Source organism: Ipomoea nil, unplaced genomic scaffold, assembly GCF_001879475.1.
Source record: "Ipomoea nil cultivar Tokyo-kokei standard unplaced genomic scaffold, Asagao_1.1 scaffold3169, whole genome shotgun sequence".
Classification (NCBI taxonomy): domain Eukaryota; kingdom Viridiplantae; phylum Streptophyta; class Magnoliopsida; order Solanales; family Convolvulaceae; genus Ipomoea; species Ipomoea nil.
This window is the reverse complement of record NW_017619597.1, coordinates 1,086,977-1,111,706: the sequence shown is the minus strand read 5'-3', so window position 1 is coordinate 1,111,706 and position 24,730 is coordinate 1,086,977. Positions and strand designations below refer to the sequence as shown.

The window sequence follows — 24,730 nt, the reverse complement described above, 5'->3', positions numbered from 1 at the left end:
ATTAGATAATTTTTGCATCTAGGTTAAACTTAAAGTGTGTAGTTTTTGTGCTTATGGTGCGTAGATTTTGTGCTTAAGGTGTGTGGGTTGTGTGTTTAATGTGAGTATTTGTTGAAACTTAAGGTGCGTGATTTGTATGCTTAAGGTGTATCATAGGTGAGCCATTTTAAAACCTTAGGTGCGTTGTTTGTGTTCTTAATGTACTTTATTGTGTGTTGTGCGTGGTTTGTGTTCTTAAGGTGTTTTGTTTGTGTGATTAAAGTGCGTGGTTTGTGTACTTAAGGTGTATCAACCGCACAACCACACAGGAAGCCTATACCCGCACCTAAACCCTTCCATGTGTATGTAACGTATCAAATGAGAACAACTAGACAAGTTCTTAGGAGAGAAATAAGAACCAATTTCTACCTTACATCTGGAAAAATTAGACGGATCATATCAATTTTTTAAAAAAAATACGATAAATTTCATAATTATTACCAACTTTACTATGCAAACTTGAATACTAAAATCTGCAACTCTCACTTGTACATTTAGTATTAAAAGATTGCACTTGCAAAAATGTGAAAGTGCATTGCACTTAGCTAGGGTTTCGATTTTAGAGTTTATGATTGAGTTTTTTGTTTTATTTGGTTTAGTGGCTCACTTTTTACTGCTTAGTGTCTAGCATTTACGATTTATATTTAAAATTTAGCTTTTTCGTTAAATTTATAAAATTTACCAAGTTTGTATATTTAGTTGTTAAAGATTGAATATGTAAGTGTTCAAGTTTGCATAGTAAAGTTTATAATAATTACAAAAATGTCACCGTATTTTTTTTAAAACCTGATTATATATATATATATATATATATATATATATATATATATATATATAGAGAGAGAGAGAGAGAGAGAAAGGGGGGAGGTTAACCAACACTTTAATTAGAATCGAATTAACCTATAACTAAAATTTTTAAAATAAGAAAAGAGTCATATAGACCCATAAACTTTATATGAAAAGTTAATTAGACATCTAAACTTTTTTAAAAGTTGCAATTAAATAGATCAAGCTACTCAGTAGGGTTATTCTAGTAAGCTTGGGTTATTCTATTAAGCTTTGGGCGAGTAAAATCAGTGAATGATGAATGATCACCGCTCGCTTTTTTTTTCTCCAAATTAAAGGAGGCTTTATTTCTCCAAATTAAAGGAGGTGACCACGGCTGGTTGCCTTCTTCAATAACAAATTAAGGTGACCAACAACTGTTTGTTGGTAGCTAGTTTTAGTCGTTGTAAAATCGCTACAACCATAATGATCGGCTATTACAAGTCAATAATTGGTTCATGGATTTTGGTGCACAAAAATAACAAGTTTAGGTGTAGTGTATATTTTTGGTGGGTGGTGAATTTAGTACATTCTATTATAATAGATTTTTGAACACTATATGATGCATTTATGCATCTCTAATGGTGCAATACACACTGGCCGCACAAAAACTGAAGCTATGTCCAGATTTCAACCAGTATATATATATTCTTGAAATGAAAATGCATGTTTACTGCAAAGTGAAATGTTAAAGCAAATCATATATATATATATAGTTCTGAAACCAATTAATTAATGTCATGCTAAAAACACATACATGATTTATTCCCAAGCTAATTTCAATGCACACATCAACAACTACAAATATTGGTGGTGCTGCTAGCTGCATGCATATGCGCTGCTCGCCTGGTTTGGTTTCACTACATACTTGCACCCGCCGCCGCTATTCTTCTTTATCCCCGCCCATCACTGTGGCTTCCGAAACCTTGGAAAATGCCTGCTCAATATATATAAGTTAAGTGAGTAAATATTATAGGTGAGACTAAAAGTATCTAGGTGGGACGCCCGACTAATGCCTGTTTGCTCAGAGAAACACAGTCGGTGACCTGGCCTGAGGGGAATTGTCATATGTGTAGAGTGATCGTCCTTACAAAGAAGCTCATTTGCCACTCGAGTTACCCATTTGGGTGAGTATTGAGTGATGATAAAGGTAGAGAAACTCACCCATATACCCCATAGGGAGAGTAGAAGTAAGGTGGGACGCTAGGCTCATACCCATACGCCACATAGGGGTTAAAGTTCCTTGGACGACGCTGTTTCATTCCAGGCACGTTTTTCCTCTTCCGCATAACCTGCAATATATTAATACTACAGTAAACACACCAGCATTCTAATTCTAAGAGATGTGCATTTCCGTAAGACGGTTCGATTTAGTAGTCACAAGGTTACAAGTTTAATTTAAGTAACTTAAAATGGGTTATTTCCTGACATATGAGAGTTTATCGAAAGTTTCCCTAATGAATCTCCATTGAATCTTTAAAGATAGGGTTTTAACCTTGAGTTTGCGGCCATGCAGTTGAGATTCATTTAGGCTCAGAGCCTCCTGAACAGCTTCTTCATCCACAAACTCCACATACGCAAAACCCTTGGGCTGCCCATACTTGTCACTCAGAATGGTCACTCGGTTCACAGTTCCACATCCCTCGAAATGCTGGTGCACTTCATCAACTGTGCATGCATAGTCAACCTGCACTAATATAATAATATAACATTAATGCACCTACAACAAATTAAACGCAATAATGAATTATTATAGAAAATACATCAAAACACCCATTATTATATGTTCCAAACAAAGAAATTAATTAATATAGTAACATCAGTTTGCATCATTAATAGTGTAAATTGATCAATGCATATGAACTAACATCATATATGGGTGGTGTTAATTTATTAATATTTTAAAGTAATAGGTTGTATCTAGTATCATGTGGTGGGCCAGGATCAAACTCTAACAATTGCAGTGTTGGAATTACACCTGCAAGCATCAAACACTCGTCCTCGTGATTTATCAACTAGTGGCAATGGAAATTTGTCATTTTTTTTGAATGCTACTGACTCTATTACATTGTAGTATCTGTTCAAACATACTTTCTCAACCTAATGAAGCAAATGAAAAATGTCACTACATGCCATGGTACTTGGCATGCAGTGTATATATATATATATATATATATATATATATATATATATATATATAGAGAGAGAGAGAGAGAGAGAGAGAGAGAGAAATGCAAAATATATATATAGATGATGGATGGGTTGTGAATGGGGGTGGATTATTCTTACATTTCCAACAAATACAGAAAGCGGTTCAACTTCCTCCGCGCCTTTGGAATTCCCCATCTGGGTATCACCTGCTTTATCAGGATCTATCAAGTATATTAGATGCCAAAAGTAATTAAATTAGTTGCTACATATGAAATATATATAAACGACATAAATTCAAAAAAGAAAATATATTGAATCATCAAATATGATCTCATATATAGATCGATTATCATAAAAAAAAAACCTGTTATCTAGGAAGATCAGAAAATCTTTAAAATACTCCGATCCCGACAAGGTAATAAATTTTATTTCACCATAAATTGTAGATCAGAGAGTATAATTATCAAACCAGTAAATCTCAAGCAGTATCTATCCCTAAAAGCCATATATAAGAACATAAACAAATTCAAATAATAGATTCTATTCTGAGATTTCAAAGCAAGAACGAGAAGCGAAGATCAAATTCATGAAGAAAACAAAAAAAAAAATGGAAATGAAAAGAAAATTGAGGTAGGGGGAAAGGCAGGGAAACTAAACCTTGAGAAGCACCCATGACGTCATCTCCAAATAATGTAGCCTCCATTGCATTTCACGAATGTCCGCCGCTTTCTGCTGCAACCGTTTCCTCATCTCCGCTATTTCCTACCGATTCCATCACAGAAAATTCAGGGATACGTATACATCTCTCTATATATATATCTTCACACCCACACATTTATATATACACGAAACCTCAGCTCCTGAAATAGAGAGAGAGAGAGAGAGAGAGAGAGAGAGAGAGTACTATATACCTCAGCGGCTTCAGGCTTTGCACTACGTACTTCGCCGAATATTTCGTTATCCATATCTCATCTGCTCTTGCTGCTTTTTGCCCGCAGTCTTCTCCTCAATGCAAATTGTTACGAGTTTTTTGCACTTTTGGTCCCACAACTATAGTATTAGTAACAACTTTGATCCATGACTTTTAATACTTTTAGAATTGATCCACGACTATGACTTTCTTAGCAAATTTGGTCCTTTCGGTGCATTTTTCGTTCAATTTTTGTCCGAAAATTTAACTCCCTATTTTAATATGGGTAATATTGTATTTTCCATCTCATACAGTACTAATGACATAAATAAATACTCCCACTGTCTAATTTTATGTGTCTGGTTCGGTTAACGAGCCTTGACTGAAATTATTTTTAATTTAATTTTTTATAATATTATATTAAGTTTAGTGTTAGTATACAAAATTTATATATTTAGAAAGTACACTAAAAGTACTATTAAACACAAAAAAAAAAATCAAATTTAAAAATGAGTAAAAAATACTAAAGAAAATAAACAAATAAAAAAGAGTTGGTTTGACCAATAAATAGTAAGTATGACAGATAAAATGAGACAGATTGAGTAATTAATTAATTAATTAAACACAACCAGTGGTACGATGATGATTGAAATTAAAAGTCACCCAATTCCAATTCCAATTCCACTTTCAGTTTCATCCTCCTCGCTAACAACCAAAATTTTTTAACTAAGCCTGCAATTTCTCAATAATTTTTAGACTAAAATTTTACAAATTGGCTCTGTTTCGCAAACCTAGCTGAAAAGCTATAAGCTCGGAGCTGAAAACTGAAGAGCTGTTAAGCTAGCTATTATGATTGAAAGTGTTTGGTGAAATTAGCTTTTTGATAAGTTGATAAATGTAAAAAGACTAAAAATGACATCTTCATAAAATTTAAATTAGTTTGTTTACATATTAAAATTTAACATTTTGAAATAAAACTATTAGCATAATCATGATCTAGCATCTCATAATCAAGTGATAATATTGTTGCAAATCTAATAATAATAATAATAATAATAATCCTTTATATAATAAAGCTATATGGTTTGGGAAATAATTAATATTACAATTAATGCCACAACATCCTTTATTATAAAAAAAAAAAAAAAACACACAACATTTAAAAAATAAAATAGCTATATATTATATAATCATATAAAAAATATACTTTTGAAAAATAAAATAGCTATATATTATATAATCATATAAAAAATGTGTTCAATTAGAGTTTAAATTTACACTTACAGAATTTGAAATTTGCTTTCCAAATGTAATTATCTTAGTTATTATTCGTATTGTGAAAATTATAATATAGATGAAATACAATTAAGAATAAATCAATGTAAATATGTAAATTCTCTCTATAAGTTTATTTGAATATGCACATAATTGGAGATTATATTAACCATACAAAATTATACTTTAATTTTAATTTTAATTTTAATTTTAATTGTAATTTTGTATTCTATAAAAATAATAAATACTTGACCAATGTAAGTTCAAAAATATTATTATATTAAATAATTTAAAATATTTGAGTTTTTCTATTTTTTATTTATATTTATAATAGCATAATTTTTTTCCCGTGCATCGCGCGGGTGAATTACTAGTAATAATAATAATAATAATAATAATAATGATAATAATAATAATAATAATATTTGCGGTGAAAGTTGAGGATAAAGAAAAAGAAAAAAATAGATTTAATTGGGAACGATAAATTATGTCATTTCTTTAAAATAATAAGGATAAAAATGAAAAAAAAAAAAAACTAAGAGCTTATTTTGAAACATTTCAAAATAAACTATTATTTTAAGCAAGGAGCTTATTTTGGGACATTACCAAACAGAGCTTATTGCTTATATATATATATATATATATATAGAGAGAGAGAGAGAGAGAAAAAGAGTGAGTGTGTGTGTGAATTTTTAATTTAAATGATTCTATCTTTAGATAATAATATGAGCTAGGTATGAGCTAGGTTTACATGAGTTTACACTGACACGATTAACATATATGGGCCAGTTTATATGCTATAATATTTGACACTACTACTAAATTCAAAATCAGTATATTAAATATGATTTAAGTTTTCTCCATTTATTTTCTTGTCAAGATGGACGTCACAACTGACACGTGTATAAGATAGAAAATACTTCATGCATATGAGTATTGTCTGCAAAATACATGTTACATGTATTACGGCGACACAGATTCATCAAGAGAGAGCCTTTAAATTATATTATGTTATTGACTCTATTATAATGTAGTATACGTTCATAATTATTTTCTCAACTTTTTAAAATATAAAGAGTCAATAATACTTTCATCGAGGCTCAAACTCATAACCTCCTATATGGAAATCCAACTCGGGTGTCATCTGAGCACAAGGTGTTTGGCTTTTTCATTTAGTTTAAAAGCATTATATTTTTAATTTTATCTCGACAGATACAGTAGAAAGCGGAGGACCCGTTCGGTTGCTTTCTCTGGCGATTGGAGATGGGCTGAAGGAGGCGACTAATTGGTTTGCGGCATTCTCCTTTGCTGGAAAAGGCGACCAACCACAAAGTTAAGTAGGTTATGGGCATACCATTCTTACTAATGGCAGTGTGGGAGCTGAATGACAGGATCGAGATTGATAATCAATAAAAAATGATTAAATATGTTTTTAAATTTAGAAAAAAATAATTGGCATACATATTATCATATACTGATCTCTCTCTTTTTTTTTTTTTTTTTTTTTTTTTTTTTTTTAACTCATAATTTCTTATAAGATGGCATCTATTCTATACTCATTTAAAATAATAATAGAGGTGTCATCACACTACATGTTACAATATACTTAAACCCACAACAAATATTATTTTATGTATTTGAACTCATTATATTACAATTTTGAAAGGCCAAATACCGCAAATTATTCTTTAGACCCGGGTCCACCTTGCAAGATCAAGGTGGACCTGAGTCCAAATATTCATAATTTACATACTAAATGTTCACAATTTACCTTTTACAAATTCACAAATTGTATACTACAAACACACAATGTTAACATATATGTAATTGATTACCTTATTTTGTATTCACAAGTTTCTTTCAAATATTGCAATCAAACAATATTAACATATTAGGATTTGATGACTCTGTATATTGTATTTACAAATTCTCTTCTACAACTGGTATGCGTTTTGACTTAGAAACACAGTTTATATTCTAGAAGTTCACAATTCCAATACTAAAAATACACAATTTATACATCGTTTAGGACGAAGGTCCACCTTGCAAGGTGGACCCCGGTCCATGGCAATCATGGTCCACACAAGCTGTGTGGACCATATTTTGAATACTATAAAATAATGTACATTTAGTACACAAATAATGTACTTTTAGTATATTAAAACTGTACTTTATTTTCAAGAAAAATACATTATTTGAATACTAAATATATATTGAGTACACAAATAATGTACTTTCTTTTATGATCCATACAACACTATGTGAATCATGGTCCACACAATAATTTGCGGATCCATGGTATAACAACTCATCAAATACTCATTATTACTCAATAAGAAATCAAGTTTTGAGGATCCAATATAAAGCCATTTCAGTGAGTTGCAAGGTGGATCGAGATGCACATAATAATTTGCCCATTTCAGTAATATATAACCTTATTGTTGTGGTATGAGCCCATGGGCCGTAAGAAGGAAAACTGTTGGGCCGTGGGCTCTGGACGACAGAAATCTCTTATGGGTCAAAGTATCAAGGGAGACAGGCAGGCAGGCCGCCCGAGAAATACGGGCGTAGAAAAATTCGCTTCTGTCCACGTCGGAACTCGGAATCGACCAATGCGATACAACGGTTCACCCAATCAAATGTTTCCTTTTCAAATTTCCTATAATAATAATTAATAATTAATTACTCCCAATGTTTTTAACTGAATTGATTTATTGATTTATGATGAATGATTAAATGCTGCATTAAGCTGTCATCATTGCAACGTGACTGTTTCAACCCCACTCTCGTCTCTATCTTCAATCCCATCACAATTAATTAATTTATTAATTAATTTATTTAAAGCTCTTGTCCTTTCCACAGTAGACATTCTTGATCAATCCTCGATTCACGAATATTGGTTTTTTTTTTTTTAATATAATAATTTTCAATTCTTATTTTTATTCTTTTGTTTATGATTCTCTATTTAAAAATATACTCTCTCCTTATCACCCTACAATGATATATGCAATTCACAAATTTAAATTTTGTTTGCACGATTTACAAATGAGTCCCGTTGAGCATATAATATAATATAAATATGTAATTCAACTATCAACTTAGACTTTTAGTTGAAATGAAACATATGTTTCAATTTGATATGGGATAGAATCTCAGTGTCACCAGATAAAAAAAAAAAAAGACTACGGTCCACATGTTGCTGGGAGCTCATCAAAAGTATCGGCCCGCACACGTGAAGGGGAGGGGGCGTAAGGGAAGTGAGCCCATCAAAAGGCACACCGTGTTGTTTGGAGCCCATAAAAATTATCGACCCGCACACGTGAGGGGAGAGGGCGTAAGGGAAGTGAGCCCATCAAAAGTATCAGCCCACACACGTGAGGTGAGCGATGATAAATATTCACGACCTTCTAAAGGAAGTCAAAGTTTAGCTAGAAATATTAAGCATAACAAAAAGCTTTAATGATTTTAGTGCGGAAATTAGGATTTTGACACTTGATTAGTAAAAAAAAATAGCACTAAAATTTTAAATTTTGAATAATATCATTGTATTTAGTTAAAGAACTAATCAAATAACTAAATCATGTAACAAATGTATAGCAAAAAATTAATCTAATTCAATTTAGAGTCCGCTCTCAATTCTAATATTTTAAAATAATTGAATATAACCATCTCTAATGTTAATTCAATAAGCACGACAAATTATAATACAGAATAAAAAAAAATGTAATTGCCCCAGGCTTAGTGTAGTGATTCATTATCTAACATGAAGTCACGATTAAAAGTGACAGTGCAGAATTTGAATTATAAATTAGAATACTAAAAGTCTAACCAGTAAATTGATTGTTCAAGTGAGAGATCACTTATTTTAACATTTATTTTGCAGTAACTCAATACCAATTTTCCGTAATGGTTGAAAGAAAACTCACAAAACCAGGGTTTAAATGTAATAATAATTCAGCGCCGACAGACAATAAAATTATATTATTAAAAAATGCATAAAAAAACATGTAACCCCGTACAAATTAAAAGTGATTCATATTTCATAATAATTTGATAAAATATTATTGTACTAATAATTTTTTTTTTTTTTGTGAATGCTACTGACTCTATTACATTGTAGTATCTGTTCAAATATACTTTCTCAACCTAATGAAGCACAACGCCTCCACTGAGGCTCGATCTCATGACTTCCCACATGGGAGAGGTCACTACATGCCATCTGAGCACAAGGTGCTTGGCAACACATCATAATTTATTATTGCTCTTTTAGTTTTCTTTTTTTTTCTTTTTTTACAGTAAAAAAATGTAAATATAAGGAGGGAGCCTAGTAAACGACATTTCCATCGTCAAGATCTACCGTCTACGGCTTTCTCTGTTTCTTCAACTCTTCTCTCCTCAGCTACGCCTACGCTGCTACTGCTACTCTTAATCTACGCTTCTACAAAAGGGGAGAGATATATAGAGGAAGAGAAGAGAGATATAGAGAGAGAGAGAAAGAAGAATGGCGAGTGGCGGAGGATATGGTGATGCGGCGGGGCAGAAGATAGATTATGTGTTCAAGGTGGTGCTGATCGGAGACTCGGCGGTGGGGAAGTCTCAGATACTGGCTCGGTTTGCCCGGAACGAGTTCAGCCTCGATTCAAAGGCTACCATTGGGGTGGAGTTCCAAACCCGGACTATGCTCATCCAACACAAATCCGTCAAAGCTCAGATCTGGGACACCGCCGGCCAAGAACGGTATTATATATACATATATTCTCTTCTCTCATCTTCTCTTTTTATATCATATATAAATCTACAATCATAAGAAATACTAGATGATAATAGTGAATTGTCTTTAGAGTTGTGGGAGCCTCGTTTTGCTTAGAAATAAACTTAATCATGTAATTGCACCACAAATACTTAAATAATAGTATACAATATGACAAATCCGTATCATAGAATGCTTGGATCTCTAACTATTATGTGATGTGATGACACAATTGAAGCATGTGTTTCATCTCAACTAAAAGTCTAAGCTGATAGTTTGCACATTAATGTATATATACTCAACATGTCCCCTCAGTGGGTTCCAAACAACACGTGGACTATAGTCGCTTAACACGTGGACTATAGTCGCTTATCGGGTTACGTAGAGATTCGAACCCATGACCTGGCTCTAAATACCAAATTGAAACCCAATGCTGATAGTTGGATTGCACATTAATGGTTATATGTTCAACACACTTCTGTTATCATTGATTCTTTAAGCTAAAAACGATAAAGCATAGAACAGATACTATGGTGTTAATAAGCAAGTCTGCTGAATACTGATTTGTGTTGTTTTGGTGCCCTAATTTTTAACCAGATATAGAGCTGTTACGAGTGCCTACTACAGGGGAGCTGTGGGTGCGATGTTAGTGTACGATATAACGAAACGCCAAACCTTTGATCACATACCTCGTTGGTTGGAAGAGCTGCGTGCTCATGCTGATAAGAACATAGTGATAATGCTAATTGGGAACAAAACTGATCTGGAAGACCGGCGGGATGTTCCAACTGAGGATGCTAAAGAGTTTGCTCAGAAGGAAGGGTTGTTCTTCTTGGAGACGTCTGCCATGGAAGCTAAAAACGTGGAGGAAGCGTTTACCACGGTGCTAACAGAGATCTTCAACATTGTGAACAGGAAGAATCTGGCGGCTGCTGAGAATCAAGGGAATGGGAATGCCGCTGCATCTTTAACCGGGAAGAAGATTCTTGTGCCTGGTCCTGGGCAAGTCATCCCACAAAAGAAGTCTATGTGCTGTAGTTCCTGAGGGGATTGTATGATTCGTCTTCTTTTGTTCGGCAGGTTCTGTGAGATTCTGATGATACCCATTCTTCTAATATCTGGTTTATTTTGATTGTATATCTTATAATTTTTTACATTTTACTGTTTTTTGGGAGGGGGGAGAAATGGTTACATGTTCTTGAAGAGTGGATAAACTAGTTGTTACACGGGGTGACCATATTGGGTTTCTACCAGTCTTTCTAGCAAGTATTATGTTAGTACATTGTGGTATGTCTTCATATTGTGGATCTGTTGCCTTTATATTCAAGATGAGATTGCTTTTGCTACCACTAGTTCACAGTCTCTCTTTCATTTTGGATCCTTATTTATTATAGAATGTCATGGAGGTGGCTTTCATCCTGTTTATCACTTCTTTGCAACCTTTCTTTAAAAAAAAAAAAAAAAAAAATCTGTAAGATGGGTAACACAAAAAGCATTAATGAAGAAATGATCTGCATCAATTGAGAAACATACATTGATAAGGTATTTGGAATAACGTAAATTATGATAACTCAAGGACTCTGTAAACATGACTAAATTCTAGTACACACAAGGAATCTACTTACTTTAAGCATAATCTCAACATTACCGAAAGGATGTAAATCATAATAACTCAATGACTCTGAAACATGACTGAATGCTAGTACGCACAAGGAATGTACTCACTTTAGGCATAATCCCCACATTGACCTTAGTCTCTTTCTCCAAATATTGTCTATTGAACCAGCTAAGCCGGTGCAGGCTACCCTTGAATATCCTGACATGATGGAGGGATGTTTTAACAAGTTAATCTGCTGTCCTATTATGTTCTCTATAAGCATGTAAAAAAGTCATTTATTATACAAGATCCAATGGAAACAGAGAAAATGAGGGAAAAAAAAAAACAATTTATGGTAGTTCTTTGTACTTGAAACTACGTCACTAATAGAACCCGTGGACAAATAGTAAGACCTTACAAAATTTTAATGTATATATGGTACAATACATGGCCCAAACTATGTTCCAGTTTGCTAAGGAACTTCAGAATTTGCTTTAGTTTCAGTATTGTCTCCTACTTGATCTTTTTCCTTGACAATTGATGGTTTGTTTTCATGCAAAGACAACGCTGTATCTTCTTCCATGTACATAGGCATCCTTTCTAATAGTTCTTGGCAGTCAAGTGCAGAGACCATCACAGAGATATTAGCCCTCCCTATCCAGCACCCAATTGCCACCTGCTTATCTGCAGGAAACAAACAACCTTTAGAACCAACACAAAACTATATTATTCTAAGATGATTATTACAATACATGGCGACATGTAACCTTTATCTAAAACCACCACACAGCAACCCAACAATAGGTTTGAAGCCTTTTCTCCAAAGTCAGCATTAACGAAATCTGCGAATTTAATGCTTTTGTACTGCAGCAGATGCTTGAAGTCTATGGGAGACGCATACAGAATTTGTTTTGTTATATGTGGCAGTAGCAATGGCAACCCTTCGGATGTTATGCGAAATGCACATGGTGCAGAAACACTGTCTTTAGATGTGTGACGTTCCTGAACAAAAGTAAACTAAACTTATCACAAAATGCATTGAATGTAAAATTGATACGAGGATAAAAACAAGTTGCATCTCTCTCACACACACAACACAAGTTCAAATTTGTCTCATATTTCTTTTCTTTTCTCCCCCTTGTGGGGTGAGGAAAAGTGGTGTAAAACTGGCGTGCCTCCTGCCCAGTATACAATTTTTTTTTATTTTTTATTTTTCAAATAATGCCCTTCCTCCCAGAAAACATGAGACATTAAATGGCCAGAGTACTGACTACTGAGTGGAAATAAAAAAAATAAAAAATAAAAAATAAAAAAATAAAAAAATAAAAAAAATCTAGTATTAGCTGGGAAGAAACACTGCTGCAAGTTTAATATAAGGAAAACTTACAGAAATCTTCAGACCAACTGAAGCTATCTTAAGCTGCTGTCCAGTTATAAAATTGAGTTCAAGAACCTTCTTCACGGACTTAGATATATAGTAGATTCGCTTCACATGGTTCATGTCACTATTTCTTGTAATGAGATGCCCATCAAAGGGTAAAGATTCTTTAATACCATAGAAATTCTTGATCTTATTTATAACTTCATCATCCTTGTAAAAGATAACAGGGTCAACCCCTCTCCACTTGCCCTGAATTTGTAATTTCCGTTTTCTTCCTACCATCTCTGCATCTGGACTAGCACTAGTACAAGTAGAAGGTTGGACATCATCAGCTTCATTTCCTTGAGATGTTTTACCAGACTTATTATTAAAAGTAGGGTCATCTATTTCATTATCAAGTATATCTGTGTCTTTTGTCCCTTCAGGAATTTGAACACTTTCAGTATCTGCCGACTTTGCTTCCAACCCTTTTGAAGCCTCTTTGATCTCAGCTGTTGACTTCTCTATTTGAATATATTCACTGGATTTCAATTTCTCCGGCTGACTAGCAAGTTCTTTATGATTATCTGCTTGGATGAAGAGAAAGTAAACAATTTAATGGTGATGCAAATGAGATTAAAAACTAGCACTGAAATTGGAGGAAAAACATCCCAGTTTCGAGCACTTAATAGCCATGACTAAACTACAAGCAAGCCTTCAATCCTTAGTTGCTGAGGATCAGGAAAAATAAAAGCAATGATACACTATTTACTGAATTAACCTTAGATCCAGAAGGCATGTTGTAAGTTGACACACTATTTATTTGTTTATTTTGAAAGAACTCTCCAAGCAGTAAAGAATCACTATACTTATACCAAATGAAATTTTATACTCAAAATGCAAGCACTGGTTTTTTTGGGTAGTCTCTGTAGTCACTTTGACATACATATGCAGCAGCTGACAAACACCAAGGCACCATGTAACATCAAACCCAGAAAACCGCTCTAAATATTCTACAATCAAAACTGATCAAAACAAATTTTACTTGCCTGGCAATTGGGAAAGCTTGTGAAAGACAGCAATAAAAAAAGCTCCAGTGTTCTGATCATGAGGCACTATTCTCATACAGTGTTCTAAAGGTAATGTTGAGACTTCCTCCTCCATGATGTTAGTGGAAGTTGCATGTTCTTCTGCCATCAGTACCACATTTTTTAAATTCTGGTTACAACCATTATCACACGATTCAGTAGTGGTCACTTCATTCATAGATGAATCTACTTCGGTCTTGCCAGAAGGAAACATTCCAGGAACAATTGCAGCTCTGCGATGTTTAGGAACATCTTTGTAAGAAGTCAACCACACTCCTTTATCCTTAACCTGCAATTTCAGTTAAATGATTATCAGATCACATGCAATGTGACCTAAACATGAATCAAAGAGTATTATGCATGATAACAAAGTGTCCCGCATTAAAATTATCCCCCTCCCCTTCTCTGTGCAGATCATGGAAATTTGTCATGCTGCCCTGGATTCAGTCAAAAGAAGAGTTCATATTAGCAACTTAGCAAGATGTCTGTTTCCCTATTGTATCCTCTAATCTTAGCACAAGCACAATCATGTGCTAACAGTTATCTAGCAGTATGGTATTCCAAATTACTTCTTTTGCAACCCACTTAAATAGACAGAGTCAATGTGTACTTGTAAAAGACATTGAGGAAAATCAATTGGAAGAAAAAGTCCTCTGAGATCTAGGCATATTGTCAAGCTAGATGAGTACCTTACTCTTACCTTACTGGATTACTAAAAAGAAATTCTAGGTGGGGTTGCAATAAACTTTATCCAACATATTACATGTGTGTGTGTGTGTGTAATCCATACATAGAAAACATGTGCATCATTCTTTATATATAATATATACACGTATATTAGTTATGGCATGCCTCTTATTCTCTTCTCTTGGGCTTTGAATCTGCAAGCTATTAGTTTTTTTTTTTTTTTTTTTTTTTTTTAAAAAAAAAAAAAAAAATTCATGCATTGCTTCTTTGTAATCACATTTGACGCCTAACCCTTCTGTTTCTCAGATTCACTAGGGCCTGACAGTAACAGAGCCCATGATCTTCTGTCATGGGGAAAATTTTCTACAGAAAGGTTCTAGCAGCCATCCTACACAACCCCAAATGGAAAACTATGTATGAACACATTTAAGGGGGTATTTGGTTTAAATATCGGAATCAAGAACTTAGTATTTAGAATGGATTTTAGTAAAAATATCTTTTTTGGTAGTAAACAAGAACAGGATTCCAAATAAATAAATATGCACACAAATATATTCAAATTCCACAACAAAGGCATGGAAGATGTTTTTTTTTTTTTTTAAAACTTTTTCTTCTCTATTTTTTATTCCAAAGTCCAAAAGTAGGAGAGGGGAAGGGCAATGGCTTTTATCATTACTAAAGAGTAAAGGATTTAAATCCAATGGTGGAGTAGCAAGAGTACACAAACAAATGAGATAATCAGAATCAGATCTGATATCCGATGTGGGATACAGAACTCATAAACCAAATGCCTTAATCATACTTACAGTTACAGGAGAACTTAGAGCAAAATTTGTTAAAGGCAGAGTCAAATGATCCCAGAAGAAGAACAAAAGAAAGAAAAATATGTCAAAGATTATGTGTTAATAAGCACTAGAAAAGCTTGCCATACACCTTCCATCTTTTAAGACCTGGCCGGCGAATAAGATGAGGAAGCTCATTGGAGACATCAAGAAGTTCAACAGACTGCCCGCACCTACGCAGAACCTGGAGAAAGAAGACAATTGTGATTGGTTGTGAAGCTGAGTTGGATTGTAATAATTGTCATGATAGTGAAATACCTGTTAAAGGATAGGTAAATAAAAGCAACTTAAATATGATGAAAGCTAGACAAAATTTAATGATATAAATTACTCCGTATATGATTATAAAAATAAAAAAATAAAAAAATTGATGGCATAAATTTAATCAAGAGTTGTGATGGTTATCTTGTTGAACTAAAAACAGATGGGTCAGTATGCCATCCTTACAATTAAAATCGATGACCTAAGTTTAAAAAGAAAATTGAAGGCGGAGCCAAAAACAGAGAGAGGTCAGTATCTCATCATTATAGAAAGTTTTCTCGGATACCATTGACAGATTCCGTTGCATATAACAATTGCTCACAAATCAAAGAGACCAGGAAGACAACTATGCATTACAGAGTAAGAGATGGACGAGTTCAAATCAACACAAATATCTTCCTGATCATTCCCTTTCCTCTTCCATCTAAATCCCACTAACGTATCAAGGATTGCCTGTGAATAACGTTTTTAGTAATGTAAAGTGGAAACATTTCCTATTAAACCACATTACCTCAGCAACCACAGCCTCATTCTCAACAGGATTCATTGAGCAGGTTGAATAAATCATCCGCCCACCAACTTTAAGCAAAGACAAACCTGAAATACATGGATGAACATCCATACAATTAATTAAGGCATAGGAAAGAAGGGAAAGTAGCAAGAAAAGCATTTTTAATCTACACAGTTATCAACCACAGGCTTTACGCCATTTTCAAATCACTTGCACCTTCTATTGATCCTCAGGATCTCCCTACCACCATCATCTAAAACAGCTTAGGTTCTCTTCTTATATAAATGAAGGAATTAATCAATAAGGTTTTGCAGCAGTCAAACCATGCCATTATGGTTTGCCTGTGAAACTGCATTCCATATAGGTAATGCATTCCAGCAGAAACAATCTGTTCACCTAGCTTTTCCCTTAAAGGCTTTAAGGGATAACATCATGGGAAGGGCACAAGAAAAATAGAGTTGTTAAAATTTGAGCAAACAAATATACTTTATTCTTTTAAGGAAGTTAATTGATTCATTCTTAGAAGTCGCAACAAATAGCTCTGAGAGGATTGGTATATGTGAGTTAAAACAGTACAAGACATGTCAACTATAAAACCAAAATATAGCAGTAGAAAAAACCTCGCATCGCAATCTGAACTTGTAGACCATACAGACCATTGGCCATTCCCCCATTCCTACAAAGGAAAATGCAAATAATGAGATATATATAGTACAAGATCAAGAAAGGCTACAATAATAAATAGATAACTACCATTTCCTCCAAATATCAGGTGCCTTGCGTAAAGTACCATCCCCACTGCATGGAACGTCACATAAAACACGATCAAATAGTAGCTGAGTGATTTGGGGATCCTCTGAATTCCCCATCTCAGAACTTTTTGGATCGTGTCTATTCAAATGACAACTGGGGAAGTGCTGTGCTTCATGATTTGTGACTATTAAGTTGGCAGTGCACATTCTCTTTGTATGATGGATAAGAAGGTTGCACCTTTGCACATCAACATCATTTGCTATCACCTATAAAGAGGAGTATTAAGATATCTAACAGAGATTTGCAAATGATAGAATATTCTTACAATCCAAGAAAAAGAAGATTAGGATATCACTAATACAAAGAAAGTTGCAGAGTAGCCAAAATGATAATATATTTTGGTGACCCAGAAACTGGAGGAAGAGAGTGAGAGAACAGGAGAGTACCAGTCCACTAGGTAATAAACCCTGTTCTGCTGAGTGGTATATCATCTCAAGTAACTGAAATGTTTTAGAACCTGGAGCTGCACACACTGCATTAGTAAAGAAATAGTCAAAATCAATCAGAGGGATCCATTCAGTGTGAAATGCTTCTATTTTATCAGGAACAAACTCGATAGGAGAATAGACATTTTCATAATTGTTGTCCACCTGGTAGACTAAAGAGTAAACATGTATGTTAGGCATATATCCTTAACACTTATAGTAAGGACTTCTCTTTCTCAAAGGTAAACTTATAGAAAGAAGCTTACTATCAAGAACAAAATGATCTGGACGTACATCAAGGAACAGTGGAGGCACCTGAAGCAAAGAAATTAGAAAATAAAAGTCAACTCCGGTACATTAATGGATAGTCAAGTAGTTAGTAAACCTCAATTTTGAAGTCAGTTCAAATGGCAAAGAAAAGGCATGACTATATTCCAACTAAATGTCTAAATGTAAAGAGCACACTCCAAAATAGACAGGAAAGTAAAGTTGGCCAACCATGCTAACAGCTTCCTGTCTTGTAATGTTGCCAATTTCATTTTGTAGTTTCAAGAACTCATGGAACCTGGAATTTTTGTTAATCAAAACCATGAATAAGTGATTAGTTAATCTATTTACACTTGAATTATATATTTACATACACATGTCAAACCTAATACACAAGGTTTTTGCATGGCCTTGACCTCCACTTTTCAGAAAGGTTGTTTCAAGGGATTATACCATTACTAGCACTAGAAAAGGTTTAGATTGGAAAGTTATTTATAATTATATAATATAATATAAGCAAGTTACCAAAGAAGATTACACAGATAGATAGCTTAATCTAGACTATGCTTTCTGTGGTAACTCAGAAGTAGCTCATGAAAATGGTTCTTTTTTGGAAGAGCAGGGCAAAAAAAAATAGGATTCAGGGGCTGTAGCTTGGGGGGAAATCTTACTCTTCTTTACTATACACAAAAATAAAAGCATCATTTACCTCTCAAGCGTCTGGTTCTTTCTCAACTGTTTCCGAGAAAAATTGGAATGCCAAGCAAGGTTCTCAGGGTACCAGGGCAGTGGTTTGATTGCCTCTACTTCACTCCCATCTGCACCCTGGGAAATGATTGGGTTTAGTTTATAGCTAGATATATACATATGGACTATGATCTATTAGCCTCAAATTTGATGCAGAACATCATGTGATTCATATATGTGTGATTTCGGGGGAGGATAACAAACCTCTGCCTGAAGAGAATTCATAAAATCACCCTCCAACTTTGAACGAATATCCATGTAGCACTGGCTACTGTAAAGTCACATGGAACAGAAAAAGCAAATATACAATTAAAAATAGCAACTTAATTTTCAGAAATTAGCTCAACTCTCAAAACATCATACTGTAAATTAAAAAATTGTATCAGTTTTTAGAAATTCAAGAATGTTGAAGATCTATAAACCACAAGCTCAAAAAGCCTAAACCTTGTGTCCTTGTGCAAGCTTCACAGGTAGAAAAAATTGATCTCTGTTTATTTCTTCTTTTATCATCTGGAGGATAACTTATGACAACCGGTTTATTATCCCATGTGAATATGTTATAATGTGTGTTAGAATTTGGAAAGCACAGCAGGTTCCAATATATGCACACACACACAAAACATGAATGGGCGGACAGTAGGGCAGTAGGCCAATAATTAGAATACTTAATCTCTCAGGATATTATGCCAGAAATAAGAGAAAATGAGCAAATAGTTCAAAAAAATGTGCAAATATCCAATATAGCGACATTTCAGCACTATAAAAATTCAGATGTAAGTGCGGAGTGTATTATCCTACAATGCATAATGCACTGATTGATTATGAGAGAGAGACCTGGAATTGATTCTGAAAGCAGCAGGGAGCGGAGTCCGGAGATAATCCATAAAAGTGTCCCACTCTTCCGGCGGCACTATTCCTTGCTCCTACACATCACATTCCAACTCGAGTTCATGTAAATACACACTTATAGAAAGAAGAGTACACAGACAGAGTATCAATTTACCTTGTAATATTCTTCAAACGAAGGATTACGGGTGGCGAAAGGCTCCCGGGTGGGATTGCTATTGTTGGAGTTGTCGTTAGCATCATCATCCGCAGAGGTAGAGTTGTCCGCCGCCGGCGGTTGCTGAGAATCGAATTTTCGCCGTTTCCAGACGTCATCTCTAGGCTGCCGGAAGTGTTTTCTCTGCGTGCGAGATCGACCTCCACCTCCCATTCTTCCTCTTCACTCTTGAGGTTGCTGCTTGCTTAACTGCCTTCCCTTCAGAAACAGAAAGGAGGGAGTGAGATCCGGGGGATTCATTAACGGCGGACGGCGGGCTCCCAAGCTTTAAACATTTAGGCCCAAGCCCATTTTACCTTAATGGGAGCAGCCGGATCATTATGCTGTGCAAGGTGCGGACGGTTCCAAACGACGTCATTTTCATTCTTCCAATAAGGTTGAATCCTAATTCTAAGGGCCCGACATTATTTTCATGTGGTTAAGTAACGGTGTTGTTTGTGGCACTGTTATCCTCCATAGTTTCTATACTATATATTCATAATTTTTATAATGTAGATTCATAATTTCTATATTGTAGATTTATAAAATCTATACCGTAGATTCATAATTTCTATACAGTAGATTCATAATTTCTATACTGTAGATTCATAATATCTGTACTGTAGATTCATAATTTCTAAACTGTATAGTTATCAAATTATGAGCATATAATTTTGTGATTTGTGAATACAGAGTTCACCAATTGAGAATGTGAACTTCGAAAATTATGAACATATAGCTCTATAATTACGAACATATATTTATGAAATTATGAACATATAGCTCTATCACATGTTCACAAACCTAATACTGTAGATTCATAATTTCTATATTGTAGATCCATAATTTAAATATAGTAGATTCATAATTTCTAAACTGTGTGATTACGAAGAAAGAAACGCCGTTAACGGCAAGTGAAAAACAATATTTTTAAAAAAAATTAGAACGGCGTCGTTTTCAACGAAAACGACGCCGTTGTGGAACTATGCCCACCTTGCAAGGTGGCACGGTTCCACAACATAATTTGCTGGAGCAACCGAGCAGGGGTGTGCGTTCGACCAATAGTTATGCCATGGACCCAGGTCCAAAACGATGCAATTTGCTCATGTAAAAATAACGATACTGTTACTGACACCGTTTTCGCATCCAATAATTATTTTTTTAAAAAAAAAATTATTGAAAACAACTCAACGAGTGAATATTCAATTTTGTAATTGTGAATATAGAGTTCTTTAATTGTGAATATAGAGTTATGAAATTATGAATATAGAGTTACAAAATTGTGAATATAGAGTTCAAAAATTGTGAGTATAAAGTTAAAAAATTGTAAACATTGAGTTCTGCAATTTTGTATATTGAGATCTAAAATTGTGAATATAGAGTTCTGCGATTGTGAATATTGAGTTCTGCGATTGCGAATATTGAATTCTGCGATTGTGAATATTGAGTTTTATAATTTTGTATATTGAGATCTAAAATTGTGAATATAGAGTTCGAAAATTGTGAATATAAATCAGATCCACCTTGCAAGGTAGACCCGGGCCCGCAACATAATTTGCCGTGTCCGACGGGTTTGAACTGTTCAAATTTACATTTCCTTAATTCGTTCTGTTTTCAGTTAATTATTTTATTCGATTTTTTCAAATTCGGATTCGGTCGGTTCATTCAATTTTCGAAATTTCAAACACAAATAATCGAATATAATAAATTACATTTTATAGAATTTAAACACAAAATACCAAGTAACATCATCTTGCAAAGTTATAAGTTACAAACTACAAAATACAATGCTAAACATCTAGATAATTACAGACTACAAAATATAAATTACTTAATTACATAAGTGACTTCAGTCACCAAATTGTCCAATGACACCAAGTAACCAACTCACAAGTCACAATACAGTGATACACAACAATTTTAGATTTCATTTTTAAATTTCAAATTTCTAGATAGGCAGAACTTTCATGTCAAGACTCAAGACAAGTAATGAGGGCAAATTACTACTTGAATAGTTGAGTTATTCTTAGTGCAACATATCATCTTGCACAACTAAATTTAAGATATGTGAAATGCATCTCATGTGCACATAATTGCATTTCATAGAAGAGATCCCCCCCCTCCCCCCCTCTCCCCCCAACATAACTTTTTTTTTTTTTTTTGAAGAAACCCATAGTAGTGTCATTACTTGATGCATTGTCAACAGGTGACCATGAATACATTTTTTATCCTCCACTCAAGCAAACAACTTTCAAGGCTTTAACAATATATTCCCCCTATGTGAGGTGATAGGGACAAAAGAAATAATCTTTGTGTGTAGCTTCCACTGGTCATCAATAAAATGTGCAGTTATGCATATATAATTTATCCTTTGGAAAGAAATCCAAGTATCAGTTGTAATACTAACTCTTTGCCAACATGTTCTAAACAGTTTCTTCATATTTAACCTCTCATGCATCATAAAAAAAATCTGATAAATAACCATACTTATAGTCCATCTATATGGGATTTTAAATCTAAAACAAGTAATAACAATAAATTTCCTAAACCCCTGCCCCTCTACAAATTTGAAAGAGAGCTCATTAATGATCATCATTTATGCTAGGGCCCTCCTAATTGCTTCTTGATTAAACACTCAAGTACTTAAAATCCCTTCATTAAGTCCATTATCAGTTGCAGTAGGAGTAGCCACAGGCAGAAACGAAAGAAGTGATTGTCTAACATTTTTGGAGTAAGGATTCTTTAGACAGTTAAGCATTTGATGCCTTAAGAAAATGTGTCATGCTTTTTTTGACTCACAAGCAAATATTTTTGCACAATAAATACACTTTGCTTTAATAACCATACCATCATTGTCTTTGATCTTCTCAAAATGATCTCATACTTTGGACTTAGATTCAACCTCATTTCTTTTCTTTGTAGGAACAAATTTAGGAGGAGGCATAGTCTGCTGCTGAGATTAATTTTTCTCCACAGCTACAACTTCCACCCCAGAAGGTTCCTCACTAGATAGTAGATACTATAGGAGGTTGACCAAATTAAACAAGCTAATACTTTCCATCTTTAGGCACGGGTATTAGAATTCAGTAGGAAAACTAAGATCAAGTCAGTGTCAGTTTGGTTAGATTCATAACACACAGGCACATACATATATGACACAATTAAGTTTTTAAGTAAATCAACATTTTGGACATCCACACATGCCAAATCACCAAATTAAGGTTCCATAATTCCATTAACATTTTTTTTTTCATTTTCATAATTCATAAATCAGAAGTTCAGAACTTTCAAAGTTCATCATACACTATAATATTAATTTGAGAAATCATGTACAGAAATTTATGACTTTCACAATTCCACATTAAAACTTAACATAATAAACTAATCCTAACAAGACATTTAGGGCTTCCACCGTAACATTTAACATAATAAATTATCCCTAATCAGATATGACATGTCTCTTACTCATTTTCTTTTTCTTAGTAAAAATAAAAAAATCTTATTATTTTTGTCTATTCAATGAGGACGATGACCACTGTGTCTGAATGCATCAGCACATATATTTTAAAAAACAAAACAAACAAAAAATGAATATATATTATTTCTTCATTAATGAGGATATATAAGTTTATGGTGATGGATTACTTTATTTTGTTTACTGGATCATAATGGTTCAAGTCTACATCACTGGGCATGGTGAGGTTGAGGTCAACGGACCATTTCTCTTGCAATCCTTATCAATCTTCACTATCGTCATACTAAATGAGCTAAATAAATATATAGGAGAAAATCTACAATGCAATCATACAAACATTATTTATAACAATATTGTTTGTTTCTGAAATCTTAATAATACGATGGAAAAAGTCACTTTCTTTATATTAATGAACAAATTGATGACTATAAAATTTTTATGTGTTTTTGTTGAAACAAAAATAGAAAAATACATCATAAATAAATATTGAGTAGTATGAGAAATTTCTTTTTCATTGTATTGATTCCCTTATTTATACTTAATTTGTCACATGGTCTAAATCAACGAGAGTTTAGCATCTAACAAGCAATGGAGGTACTACTCATGTATATCGCTTATTATATTTATCAGGATCAAGACCACAATTTGGAGTGTATTATTGAGGCATATGTTACTTGACACGTGCTGCTTCTACAGATAAACATGACTATTCAATGAGCACAATCCTAGTTGTGTTAGCCGTTGCTTAACCAAGGAGCCTTTTAAGCTCCTTGCAATTTTATTTATTTTTAATATAAATGTTGGTGGCGTTTTGAGGAAAAAAATTTCATTCCCCAAAACACCAATTGCAAACGTTGCAAAATGCAGCGTTTGCAAAATTGGCGGCTTGGAGCAAATCGCTGCTCCAAACCGTCATTTTACCTAACATTAATTTATTGGTCAAAATTTTAAAATGGTGGATTCGTCATTTACCAAACAGGTCCCTTGTCTGATCTTGACTAATTAATCGTACAGTGCAGGATAAGTAAGTTCATATTTTATTAATTCCAACAAAATTTATATAAAATTTTAAAAAATATTATAAACTAACTATTATAATATTGTTTCACCAACTACAAATCCTTACCATGGCAAAGATGTGACTTGTGCTATATTATAGAGTATCAGCATCAACACAGAAGCCTAAGAAATCAGATCTTGCCAACAAAGGTGTCAACAATTGGATGTTTTCCAAGAATAGTTCTTTATGCATTTCACATACTCCGTATATTATATATATTGGTAACATTTTATTTTAGAGCATCCAATTAAAAAAAATTTGAATTTTTTGTCAGGTTTTTACATATGCCAATGAAAAAGGTGAGAGGAGAGAGACAGTCAAAGTTCTTCTACTACTGCTAATTGGCTGCAATTTCTGGTTTTTTTTTTTTTTTTTTTTTCTCCATATGTGATAATTTTGCCAATAACTTAACTTGGAGGGTGTGATTTAGTGGAAGGGACACATTCATTCTTATCCTAAAAAGCTGAATTCTCAACTCTAAGGGCCCCCAGACTCATCCATTCTTAATCAAAGGTCAATGGTTCGATCCTTTACTTTAGAAATAGAATAGTCATGCCTACAATTCAATGAGTGAACTGTGTCCGACAATGAAAACCTTGGTTATA

At 33.7% G+C, this 24,730-nt stretch overlaps 3 protein-coding genes across 7 annotated transcripts; 1 reads left to right on the top strand and 2 right to left on the bottom strand.

Moving 5' to 3' along the window:
* The first annotated feature begins 1,366 nt into the window (after positions 1 to 1,366).
* On the top strand, positions 1,367 to 11,302 carry LOC109167646 (ras-related protein Rab11D). Of its 3 annotated transcripts, none has more exons than XM_019316712.1 (3): positions 1,367 to 1,380; positions 9,692 to 9,937; positions 10,548 to 11,302. In XM_019316712.1, the coding sequence occupies exons 2-3, from the start codon at positions 9,702 to 9,704 to the stop codon at positions 10,993 to 10,995; spliced, it is 684 nt and encodes a 227-aa protein (XP_019172257.1). In that variant the 5' UTR covers positions 1,367 to 1,380; positions 9,692 to 9,701; the 3' UTR covers positions 10,996 to 11,302. The 3 variants fall into 3 exon arrangements, with proteins under 3 accessions (XP_019172257.1, XP_019172256.1, XP_019172255.1); XM_019316711.1 differs by lacking the exon at positions 1,367 to 1,380 and adding an exon at positions 3,902 to 3,915 and having other exon boundaries at positions 9,665 to 9,937; XM_019316710.1 differs by lacking the exon at positions 1,367 to 1,380 and having other exon boundaries at positions 9,529 to 9,937.
* Positions 1,614 to 3,796, bottom strand: LOC109167649 (polyadenylate-binding protein 3-like). Of its 2 annotated transcripts, none has more exons than XM_019316715.1 (5): positions 3,673 to 3,796; positions 3,154 to 3,236; positions 2,360 to 2,551; positions 2,029 to 2,156; positions 1,614 to 1,801 (listed from the first exon to the last, which is right to left on the bottom strand). In XM_019316715.1, exons 1-5 carry the CDS (start codon positions 3,716 to 3,718, stop codon positions 1,771 to 1,773), a joined length of 480 nt encoding a protein of 159 aa, XP_019172260.1. In that variant the 5' UTR covers positions 3,719 to 3,796; the 3' UTR covers positions 1,614 to 1,770. The 2 variants fall into 2 exon arrangements, with proteins under 2 accessions (XP_019172260.1, XP_019172261.1); XM_019316716.1 differs by having other exon boundaries at positions 3,154 to 3,221.
* Positions 11,303 to 11,861: 559 nt separating the features above from the next.
* Positions 11,862 to 19,870, bottom strand: LOC109167634 (tRNA (cytosine(34)-C(5))-methyltransferase-like). 2 transcript variants are annotated; one of them, XM_019316699.1, is made up of 15 exons: positions 19,552 to 19,870; positions 19,383 to 19,471; positions 18,753 to 18,819; positions 18,511 to 18,626; positions 18,033 to 18,099; positions 17,801 to 17,849; positions 17,496 to 17,581; positions 17,050 to 17,315; positions 16,917 to 16,972; positions 16,297 to 16,382; positions 15,616 to 15,708; positions 13,957 to 14,284; positions 12,935 to 13,494; positions 12,315 to 12,549; positions 11,862 to 12,231 (listed from the first exon to the last, which is right to left on the bottom strand). In XM_019316699.1, exons 1-15 carry the CDS (start codon positions 19,762 to 19,764, stop codon positions 12,020 to 12,022), a joined length of 2,523 nt encoding a protein of 840 aa, XP_019172244.1. In that variant the 5' UTR covers positions 19,765 to 19,870; the 3' UTR covers positions 11,862 to 12,019. The 2 variants fall into 2 exon arrangements, with proteins under 2 accessions (XP_019172244.1, XP_019172245.1); XM_019316700.1 differs by lacking the exons at positions 19,383 to 19,471; positions 19,552 to 19,870 and adding an exon at positions 18,993 to 19,049.
* Positions 19,871 to 24,730: the final 4,860 nt, after the last annotated feature.